Source organism: Panthera pardus, unplaced genomic scaffold (genome assembly GCF_024362965.1).
Source record: "Panthera pardus isolate Hobbes unplaced genomic scaffold, ASM2436296v1 HiC_scaffold_12, whole genome shotgun sequence".
Taxonomy (NCBI): domain Eukaryota; kingdom Metazoa; phylum Chordata; class Mammalia; order Carnivora; family Felidae; genus Panthera; species Panthera pardus.
Window position 1 is genome coordinate 106,517,451 of NW_026526677.1, and position 12,287 is coordinate 106,529,737.

Here is a 12,287-nt window from a genome sequence, read left to right on the forward strand (position 1 = left end):
TTATAACATGATTAAGTATGGTGTTACAAAAATAATGTGGCCGTCAGTGTGGAAGCTGGCTTGGTCCAAGAGGTGGGATTACTTGAGAGTCAAGAGGAGCAGAGGTTGCTGAGAGACATCTTGGGGTAGACTCAAAAGGGCATGGCAACCAAATCGTGGATATAAAGTGGAATTAGAAGGATGCAGCGACGATGATACATTCTGAGGTACCTAGTGTAAGTTCCTAAGTAGATGAAGCCCCTGTTGAAATAGTGCACAAGTGAAAAATCAGAGCTTACTCCGAACTTTAAATAAAGGTTAACTTTTAAATGCAACCATAATAATTTTTTTACCCAAAGGCCTTCTACAGTATGTGTGAATGTTTCCTTTCACCCTTAAATTTTCTTGGTAGCAGTTTAAATTTCACAGGGAAATTTTGATATATTGAAAATTGTGTGTATGTGTAGAACTCTGTTAACCTGTTAACTATTTTATTAGAATTTCACAGAGATACATAAACTTCTTTAAAAAAAAGAAAGAAAAACAAAACAAAAAAAACAACAACAAAAAAAGAGGTGCCTCAGTGGCTCAGTCAGTGAAGTGTCTGACTTCAGCTCAGGTCATGATCTCATAGTTTGTGAGTTCGAGCTCCGCATTGGGCTGTGCGCTCCGCCAGTAAGGAGCTCACTTTGGATCCTCTGTCTCATTCACTCTGCCCCTCACCCGCTTGTGCACTCTCTCGCGCGCGCACTCTGTGTGTGTGTGTGTGTGTGTGTGTGTGTGTGTGTGTGTGTGTGTGTGTGTGTTTGTGTCTTTGTCTCTCAGAAATAAACATTTAAAATAAATAAAGGAGCACCTGGGTGACTCAGTCGGTTAAGCCTCAGACTTCGGCTTAGGTCGTGATCTCAGTTTCATGAGTTTGAGCCCCAAATCGGCCTCTGTGCTGGCCGCTCAGAGCCTGCGTGGGATTCTCTCTCTCCTCTGTCTACACCTTCCCAACTCACTGTCTCTGTTTCTCTCAAAATAAATAAGCTTTAATAGTATATAAATAAAAATAAATAAAAACGTAAATAAATGAAAATGACACCACAGAGGTAAATCCTCTGAACTATAGATACGAGGAAATGACACAAAAGAAAAATTGTATTCCCACAAACCAGGATCACTCTTTTAACACCTTAGTGCAGATCTTTCCACGATCTTTTCCTGTTTGCGTGTGTGCATACATACACATTTATATGTTTAGAGTGAGGTCGTCCTGCACACACGCTTCCATTTTAGTCACTTTTCATCTCATCTGTATTAGACTGTATTCATAAAAATTTTTTAATTCAGATATAATAGACATACAACATTATGTTAGTTTCAGGTGTAAACTTCATTATTTGATATTGTGTGTATGGTGAAATGAGCTAACACCCGTCGCCATACATAGTTAGAATTTTTCTTCTTGTCCTGAAAACTTTTAAGGTTTACTCTTAGCAACTTTGAAATGTACAGTATTATTAACTGTAGTCTCCATGCTGTTTGTACGTTATATCCCCATGGCTTCTTTATCTTACAGCTGGGAGTTTGTACTTTTTAATCCTCTTCTCCCATTTGCTCACTCCCCACTGTCCCTGCCACCCCCAATTTTTGGTAACCAGGAATTTGTTCTCGTTTTTTGTTGGTTTAATTTTTTCTTTTTTAGATTCCACATATAAATGAGATCATATGGTATTTGTCTTTCTCTGACTTATTTCACTTAGTGTAGTGCCGTCAAGTTCCATCCATGTTGATACAGCAAGATTTTCTTCTTTTTTGTGGCTGAATAGTACTCGTGTGTGTGTGTACACAACACTTTCCTTACCCATTCATTCATCCATTGATGGGTGTTTAGCTTGCTTCATATCCTGGCTATTGTAAATAAGGCTGCACTGAACCTGGTGGTATATATTATCTTTGTGAGTTAGTGTTTTCGTTTTTGGGGTATGAATACCTACAAGTGGAATTGCTGGATCATATGGTAGTTGTATTTTTAATTTTTTGAAGAAAACCTTCTTCAAACTTGTGTACCGTTTTCCCGAATAGCTGCACCAACTTACATAGTCACTAATAGTGCACACAGTATCCCTTTTCTCCACATCCTTGACAACACTTGCTATTTCTTCCCTTTTCGATAATAGCCATTTTGAGTGGTGTGAGGTGATAGCTCGTTAGTTACGATTTGCATTTCTGTTACGATTAGTGACGTTGAGTACCGTTTCATGGACCTTGTTGGCCATCTGTATGTCTTCTCTGGAAAAAATGTCTATTCAGATCCTCTCCCCAGTTTGTAATCAGATAGTTTTATAACTACCGAGTTGTATGAATTCTTTATATATTTTGGATATAAGATTTGTCAATATTTTCTCCCGTTCAGTAGGTTGCCGTTTCATTTTTTTTGGTGGTTTCTTTTGCTGTATAGAAGCTTTTTAATTTGATGTAGTGCCACTTGTTTATTTTTTGCTTTTGCTGTCAAATCCAAAAAATCATTGCCAAGACCAGTGTCAAGGAGTTGCTCCTGTGTTTTCTTCTGGGAGTTTGATGGTTTTAGAGCTTATTTTCAAGTTTGTGGTCATTTTGAGTAGATATTGTGTATGCTATAAGATAGTGGCCTAGTTTCATTCTTTTGCATGTATCTCTCCAGTTTTCCCAGTACCAGTTATTGAAGGGGACTGTCCTTTCCCCACTGGATGTTCTTGGCTGCTTTGCTCCAAATTAATTGATCATATTTGTATGGGTTTATTTCTGGGTTTATATATAGAATATATTTCTATATTCACAGTTGACCCAAAATCTTGTATAGATAATTTGCCAGGCCAGTGTCCAAATTAGCACCTTGCATTACATAGGTTTGCTCTCAGTCTCTTTTAAAATAGGACATTCCTTTGTTTGATACTGAATTATTGGAAAGACCTGCAGAGTGTCCCTTCTCCTTTGTGTGTCCTTATGGTGCCATTCATTTGTCCTTTTATCATCAATATTTCCTGTAAACTGGAAGATAGACCTGAAATCTTGAAGGATGCATCCTAAAAAGTTTTTGGCTACAGTGCCTCATAGGTGAGTCACCCAAATTAGAACATTTTTTAGAGTGAAAGGTATTCTTATTAGTAATTACACCAGGACAACAGTGTGAAGCAGGATTTTTCCAGGCACAGCAACACGGTATACCACCCAAATAATTGCTGATGTTGGATACCTCCTGTTGTGTCATCTCAGAAGACACTTAATATCTAGTTAACCTACCATCAGTGATATTAACTGGTCACTAAACAGGCTGATTCCTCCTTTGACTGGGTTATGTGCTCCCTCTTGTGGCTAAAATGTGATCTCTTGGATGTGGCATTCTTTGGCATTAGGCTGATGCCATTTCTCATCAAATATTTGCATAACAGGTTTAGCAATATTTGATTATGCTTGCCAGAGTTAACAATTTTATTAGTTTTTGCAAAGTGATGTATTTTCATTCTGGCATTCTAGCCCCCTGGCATTCCTTTATAAAAGTAGAGTTTTCATCCGTAGGGCTTATTTTCGTTACCCTGAAAGATAGTTTCTATTAGGAAAGAGAGATAACTTGATTCTCTTCATTACCAGTTTTCAAATGAAGTTGCTGATAAATTTATTGTTAACGTTCAGGCTTTTGCAGCCCAGGAAGACTTGGAAAAGACCAAAGAAGAGCTAAAAACTGTGATGTCTGCACCCCCTCCACCACCGCCAGTCATTCCTCCAACAGAAAATGAACACGATGAGCATGATGAGAATAATGCAGAGGCTAGCGCAGAATTATCAAACGACGGGGTGCTGAACCACAGAAGTGAGGAGGAACGTATAACGGAAACACAAAAAAATGAGCGTGTTAAAAAACAACTCCAGGTATTTCAAATTGACAGTTGTGTGTACATGTATAGTACAGTGAGCATTTTCCCCATTTAATAAAATACAAACTTACTAAAAAGGAACTTTCCAGTTTTCTTTAAGCTTTTGCCCTTAGCTGGCCTTGTGATTGGTTTGTGATTGCTTGGCCTGTAGTCACAGTGCTTGATTTCTTCCATTGTAGCAAATGTGTTAGTTTTGGGTAATTAGGCCTTAAGTGGTAAGTTATTTTTTAATTACAGCTTGACTCCACGCTAAAAGGTAGAAAGTGTTTTGATGTTATCTTTAAAAGACAGATGAATTTAGTTTTTCGCCAGTAAAGTATACATTAAAAGCCATATAATTTAATAGATTACCTGTATGACACTACATACTCTGAACTATTTGTTCAGGTTTCATAATACCAAAAGGTAGGTTTATTAAAAGCACATAATTAGATCAGAGTAGGAAATCTTAATTTGATTTGACCTTTTTTCCCGATAAGTTCTCTGATTTTTTAATTGGCGAAATCTTTAAATATTAATAAAGAAAAGAAAATGAAGTGATAATTGCAATAAATATATTAAGACTTTGGAGAAAGGTTCTCTAATGGCCTAGATTTTAGATCTTAAAATAACATCCTATACTGTCTACATTGAACCTTTTGTAAGTGATTTCAAAATCTCTATTGTATGGAGAAAGTTAAGGGATTTTGGAATGATATACAGAATCGTCGTGGTTGTTGAGTGTAGAAGTGAAAGACAGTGGGTATTTCTCCCTAACTACTATCTCTACTGTCACCAAAATAGAGCAGATTTACATACTTCATATTTTTTATTTTTATTTTTTAAATTTATACACTTTAAAGAAATTATGTGACAGTGTAAATTCTAATATGCAAAAAAGTCAGATTTGTTGTATGTGTATTTTTGTCTTTAAACCTTTTTTATTAGCTTTTTAAACTTTAAGAAGAAAATAATAGTCATTGTTTTTATTTTTTAAACATAGGCCCTGAGTTCAGAATTAGCCCAGGCCAGAGATGAAACCAAGAAAACACAAAATGATGTTCTTCACGCTGAGAACGTGAAAGCAGGCCGTGATAAGTACAAGACTCTTCGGCAGATCCGACAGGGCAACACAAAGCAGCGCATCGATGAGTTTGAAGCAATGTGAGAGCTGTTATTTTGCATACATGTTCTTCATAAGCTGAACCACCAACAGAGAAAAGCAGGCCTTTGCAGATGTGATGGAATGCACCCCACCTTGCCAAAGCACTTACACCAGTTGACTGTGGTGGCTAAAAGACATGCTTGAGGGAGCCCTTCTGCATTAAGGCAGTGTGATGTCATGCTTGATTTTCTTTTCCTTTGGGCCAGGGAATGGAGAACAGTGTTCCATCGCCTCCTTTCACATTTTCAGTTTCCATTTTTTTTTTTTCTGTTGAAGATTAACACTAATTATCATGTCTGACAAATGTGTATGTGTGATGTAAGCACTTTGTACATTTCAAAGGATGATGGTGACTTAATGAGTGTTTGGGTAGAGCACTCTGTTTTCTTTGGACCCTTCCATAGTTGACCTGTGTGTATTTCCACATTCTGTCTCAGATTTCCTCGGCGTGCCCTTATCATATCTTGCCATGCCGATAGCCATAATTCTGCCATCGTATAGATCATTGGCAGTGGTCAAAATGAAGGTAGGCGACAGGGTGGACAGTCTTTGATAATTGTGTAGAAGACAGCTATGAATCATGAAAAGGATTAGAATATCTAATAGTGTAGTATGCAGCTGGTGGTTAATGTTTTTAAAATCCCAGTTTGCTTACATTATTGGATATTCGATATTTGCTTAATTAGTCATCTTTGACAGCTGAATGGATTGGTGTTTCATCACCTGCCATCCTTTGGTTTTCTTTGCCTACCATTGACAAAGGTGTAGACAGCAGGTGGTAGTACCCTAGGAGAGTTTATTGATGAAACACTACCTGCAAATACTAATTGTCTCCAAAAGATTTAAAAAGTCTGTTCTTTCAAAGATTGACTTAGACAAACAGATGTTTAATTAAAAAAATATGTTTTTTGGTCATTGATTATGCTCATTCAAAAAGCCGTGGACCTTTCTGGAAGAGCAGCGTATGAAAACATCAGTCCCAGAGAGGGGACAGTAATACTACCTCACTACTACACCTGCGATGACTGGTCGCTCCAACACAGCGGAGTATGTAAGTGTGTTCTCCAACACGCACCAGTACTTCCAGTCATGAAGGAGTATTTCTGAGATTTCCTTTTCCTTCAGAATATCTTAGAGTGCTACTTTTTTTTAACTGCCTTGTTGTTGAGCTGAATTGTGGGACTCTGATTTATATGAAAATTGTAAGCTCTTGATGGTATACTATCTTCTTGGAGGGGTGTTCTGTGTCTGAGGAAGTGTGTGTGTGTGTGTGCATGCGCGAGAGAGAGAGAGAGAGAGAGAGAGAGAGAGATTTTCCCTTGTAGCATATGAATGTCTGTACCTTCATTTCTTGATATAATTGTCACATAATCATTTTAGCAGATTTGGTTTCTAAATCATTGTGCTTATTTTTTTGTTCTCTAACTAAAAATACTTAAATTTGGTTTGTTAATCCTATTTTAGAAATTATAATTTTAGGTTATATTAAGTTCAATTATGTCTTAAGAAGAAATCTTTCCAGTTTGAAAGATGTTCTAATATTCACATGTTCTAACATTTTCTTTATTGTAAAACATCTAGACTTGGAGATAAGGAAAGCCTTGTTTTCTCTGTGTGGTTCAGCTACTTTTCATGTGGTATTATGCACTCAAATTTACATTTATCTATTAAAATTGCCATTTTGTTAAGCATTTTTCATGCACAGTAGATTCAAGTTGTGTCTGAAAATATCTCTTGTGCTTTTTTTGATTTTGCTGACTTGAAAAGGATTAATCTGGGCAGACATATGAGAAGGAAAGGTTGCATTTAATATATTTTTGGACTTTGTAGGACAAGAGATAACTGGTTGATAACCTTGACGTGACTGTTGTGTGGTGGTTGTGCACATGCTTCAAAACACTGTGGAAGAGAGCGTTTCTGCTTGAGCACATTCGCGGGATAGGTGGTGAACTCGTCATGCTCCAAGGCGTGCGTGCTCGCTTTTCCAAAGTAGCAAAGCAGTTGCCATAATAGGTGAAAACTTGGATTTCCACTGGATTTTTATTAATTTTCTACATTTTGGATCGTGTGCACTATCACTGCTGCATCAGTTTGCTATCAGTGTTGAAAAATTACCAGTTATATTTGCTGTTTATAATCTATTTGTAGATTAGGATTAAAATGGATTTAATCCATTTTTAAAGCTGTGTGAATTTTTCTAAACAGGAAACAACTATTTGCAATATGAGTTTTCATAGTGATTAAGCCAGTTATGACTTTTATTATTAGCAGTTGAGAGCACATGCTCATATAGCAATGTAAAAATATATTAATGAGTATTTGGTAAATTCCAGCAGGTTTTACCATTAGCATAATTCTGTGTTGTACAATTAAGCTACAGTTACATCTATAATTTTGGATAACATTCATTGGTTAACAATAAAGTGACAAAAGCTCATGCCTTCAAGGTCCACTGTTGTTATTTAACATGGATTTTTTTGCATATTTCTCAGAATCATAATCTTTATTAGACCCACAAATCATCACATCTTAAAAATGAGAAGTGGATAGGGTAAATTTTCAAAGTCCTCACAGATTTATGTTTCCCCTAAATTGTACCTCTTTTGGTATGGAAGTAATAGTGATTGTTAATTCTGTGAAAAATCATTAAATCGACTCTCTTGATAACAAAATCATTTAGGATTTTTAATTATTGCTTTAATTGTATATTGATAATTTCTGTTTCCTAACGAAGATACAGTTTCATTGCCATTGATCTTGCTATAAAAATGCTAATGTTCTTTAAAGAACTATATATATTCTAAGTGCATTTATTTAAATATGTATTTTTATTTTAAAGCGACATTACAGAGCAGTTACCATAAATCTAGAAAGTTATTGTCTCTTAAAAGCTTACTAGTTTTTAACATAAAGATTATTCATCTTAAGTAAGTCATGTATTCCAAAAAGAAAAGCAAGATGACTTCTCAGTTTATAGTAATACTTAGCTGTCACCTTATTTTTGTCTTACCAGTAGGTAGTGATTTCTTTATTCTGATCCGGTCAGAAAAGAGAATTTTATAAGATTCCTTTATATCTAATTAGGGTTTTTCTTTAAGAACTAGAATTCCCACTTACCGAGTTGTCTTAGGCTCTTTTGGAACCCTCACTCCTGATTATCATTGGACAACAATTTCAATATTAGTGTTAGGATTGAAAATGCCCACTACTTCCTGGCTGAAGTTCGATTACCTTGTTGATTAGTGATATTTTTAGAACTGAAGCTAAAAACTTTTTAGATCCCAAAGCATCCCATTATGTGTATGCATGAGGAAAACTGTTTTTAAATTTTAACATGTTAATCTCTAAAGCTTAAAACTTTAAGTAGAAAGAATTAGTGCCTTTATCGTTAATTTACTGAGCTAGTAGCAAACCAAAGTTTAGATATCCTTAATTAAGGGTAAGGGAAATCGTTCAAATATGGAGCTATACTGGTAGGCCTATTCCATACTCTTAGCATTTTCTTATTCTGTACTTCATTTTGTAATTAGAAGATAATCTCTCAGTTGCTCTTGCGGTTTATCGTGTAAAAGGACAGCATTCTAGTACATTTCAAAAGTTCAGTGGATTCTGCAGATGTTTAGATAACTTTATGAAATGTCAAGGCAATCCTCACATTCTATGCTGACTGGTGGCGAGGAAGCCTTGGTTCACAATAGTGTTTCACATATCAGAGCTTATCACATTCCCATCCTTGACTTTTCCAATTAAGTAATCTAAAGTTCCATTTTTTTTCCTAGTGGGCCTACTTCTTAACAGGTCCATCTTTCAAGATTTTAAGAGCTGCCATTTTCCTTCTGGAAAAATCATGACTCCTTGCTTTGTTGCCTCAGTATTGTGACTTCCCTGAAACACCGATATGAAGTTATCTGATTTCTGGTTACATATACTGCTTTAGGAGTTCAAGTATCTCTCATTCACTACGGAATTTTAAGGTTAAAAGATAATTGCCCAGTGGCACATCTTTTGAATTCGGGTTTACGCCTGGCTCTGGAGTTTTCTAGCTTACTAAATGGTTCCAGACTCTTTCTTTACAGAGCTTCATGGAGCCACTACATTTAAAAAAAAATTTTTTAATGTTTGTATCTATTTTTTGAAGGAGAGAGAGAGAGAGCATGAGCAGGGAAGGAGCAGAGAGAGAGGGAGACCCAGAATTCGAAGCAGGCCCCAGGCTCTGAGCTGTCTGCACAGAGCCTGATGCGGGGCTCGAACTCACGAGCCGTGAGATCAGGACCTGAGCCGAAGTCGGACACCTAGCCGACTGAGCCGCCCAGGTGCCCCAAAGCCACTATATTTTTATATGCTGTATTGTAGGATACAGAAGCAAGATGAGAATGACTGTGCCTTTCATTTTGGCCTGTCTTAAAATGTGGAACTTCAGATACTAATGTATCTTAGCCCTTAGGTCATTCGCATTAATCTGTTAAAATACTAGATTTCTTTTAAGATGGCAGCTCCACTTGGTTGATTGCTGTGACTTGTATGCCCAGATTCCTCCCGGCTTCCATCACATCAGTGGCTTCCATCCTTGTAATTATTATTTTTGTTACTTTGTTCCAATTGTTCACTTTCATTTCATGATCATTTAAAAAATTAAGATTCACTTTTATATTTATGCATGTCATTTAGTTTGTTCCTAAAAGTTGCGATGGTTTCTGTTAATGTCACAAAACCTAAATAGCCAATGTCCATCTTCCTGGTAATACGGCTTCAGCGTCTCACAGGTTTACGTGATGATCCTTGGAAACATTCCTGTTGATGAAACATGGGTTATATGAAATTCTTCTTTTGCTGTGTTTATAACGTATACTGTGATATCCCTTTTAATTTTTTGCAACTTAAAATGTCGTAACTTACGTGTCAGACCTAGAAATGCATGAATGTTTTAGACTTAGAAGACACTACCTCCTCCCTCCCTTTCCTTTGGTTTGTACTGAAAAGTCTGTGTAATTCAAGTCCAGCATTAGACTCCTACATGCCCTCATGCCATTTAGGTAATTGTTTACTTTGAAATTTTAGCTATTTTGGATAAAAGATACAGTTGTATGATGAAAGAAACTACAATGTACAGAAAATCAATAGAAGAAAAGTAGTGAATAAGGCCAAGAATAAGAGCACATGGTGTAGTTTCTCAAGTTTGCTTGTTCTCTGGTAAATTACTTAATTTTTATTGCATACATCAAATTTTATGTATTTAAAGACAGCCTTAAACAAGTGCCTCTTTGTGAAAGTTTTCTAACTTTATAGTAAGATTCATTTTAGACCCTACTGACAAACCGGTCACCTAGAGTCATTAGTAATCTCTGTATTAAACAAAGTTTCATGGAGTTAGCTTTCACTTGAATCTTTTTTTTTTTAATTGTTAAAATACGTATAAAATTTTAACCATTTTCAAATGTACAGTTGAGTGACGTTAAGTAAATTCATGTTGTACAGTTGTCCCCACTATTCATCTCCAGAACTTTTTCATCATCCCAAACAACTTGTGCCCTTAGAACGCTGATGCCCCATTCTTCTGCCTTCCTGCTCCCTGGTTACCCCCATCCTACCTTTTGTCTCTCTGAATTTGACTACTTCAGGTGACTCTGAACATTTGTCCTTTTTTATTATCTCTTACTTCGTGTAGCATGATGTTTTCAAGGCTTATCTGTATTATCGTATATATCAGAATTTCACTCTTTTTAGATGTTGGGTAATATTCCATTGTTTATATATGCCACATTTTTTTTAATCCATCAGTCAATGGATATTTGGATTATTTCCACATTTTGACTTGTGAACAGGCTGCTGTGTTCGTTAGTATACAAATATCCGTTCAAGTCCCTCTTTTCAGTTCTTTGGGGTACATATCCAGAAGTAGAATTGCTGAATCATGTGATAATTTTTTGAGGACTCATTGTACTATCTTGTGGAGCAATTGTACCATTTTACATTCCTACCAGCCGTGCCTAAGGGCCCCAGCTTCTTCATATCCTCACCAGCAATTGTTATTTTGGGGTGTTTTGGGTTTTTTTTGGATGGCCGTTCCAATGGGTGAAGTGGTTATCTCATTGTGGTTTTGATTTGCATTTCCCTATGATGCATTTCTCTCTGATACTGAACATGTTTTCCATATGCTTATTCACCACATGTATATCTTCTTTGCAGAAGTGTATATTCATGTTTTGTCCACTTTTAAATTGAGTTGTTTACTTTTTGTTCTTGAGTTGTAGGAGTTCTTTATTCTGGATATGAATCCCTTATCAGATACCTGAGTTGTAAATAATCCCTTGCCAGATACAAAAGTTGCAAATATTCTCTCCCATCCTTTGGGTTGTCTTTTCATGCTATGGATAGTATCCTTTGTGGCACAAAAGCTTTTTAATGTTAATGAAGACCATTTGCTTTTTCTTTCGTTTCCCGTGCCTTTAGTTTTGATGTTTTTTAAAGAGAAAAATTTTTTTGATGAGGTGTTGCTGTGAAGAGGCAGGGCAGAAGAATTATTATGTACACTGATGAGGGTCTAGAAAGAGTAGGTTTTCCTGACTGGAATAGAAAATGTGATTCATTGTGCGTCGGCTACAGGATAGTAAAGCTAGGGTGGCTGGGCCAGGAATTTATGGAGCCCTGAATCCTCTGCTGAGGTAGTTTAGTTTGATTTGAAGACATTGGGTGCTTCGGGAGAAAGCAGTTACTAAGGGAACAATAACTACACTTTGCTCCAACAGAGAATACATGCTGCTGTGTCAGGTGTCCTAGGAAGTACAGAGGATAAAGAAAGCTAAGTAGAAGAACTTCACAGACAGTAATTAGCCTGAAGAAAGGCTGTGGTCATGGTAAAGAATTCTATTACTATCTGCTGAGAATTTAAAGGAAACACCTAGGTGTAATTTGCTTTCCTATTTGCTATGTGTAGTTGATATTTTTTCTTCTGCTTATTTTCCAAATGACCTCTTTGGGGACAGTTAGGACCTCTGTTTGTTTTTCTTTTATCTGTGACCTTTTGGAGAGAGGTTCTTCATCGGCACAAAAAGAGAACCAGAAATGAAAGACATTCAAGAACAAATGGATTGGATTCTGAGTTCTAATTCCAGGTCTTAGACTGTCTTGGCCTCTGGTTTTTATAAGCCCTTTCAGAGTTCTGAATCTGATGGTGTGTTTCAGAGTGTTTCTCTGCAATCTGGTTTAGACACTTAGATTCCAGATGCATTGTCTTCCCTCGAGTGTAATGCCTGACCCAGGGTTAA

The 12,287-nt window shown here is 36.5% G+C and overlaps 1 protein-coding gene across 2 annotated transcripts in view; it reads left to right on the forward strand.

The window, feature by feature from the left end:
- Positions 1–12,287, forward strand: part of RDX (radixin) — a 93,372-nt gene that overhangs the window by 58,302 nt on the left and 22,783 nt on the right. For both annotated transcript variants that reach the window (XM_053900526.1, XM_053900527.1), the window contains exons 13-14: positions 3,637–3,873; positions 4,861–5,021. In XM_053900526.1, the coding sequence (XP_053756501.1) occupies positions 3,637–3,873; positions 4,861–5,021 (398 nt within the window). The remainder of the gene's footprint in view (positions 1–3,636; positions 3,874–4,860; positions 5,022–12,287) is intronic.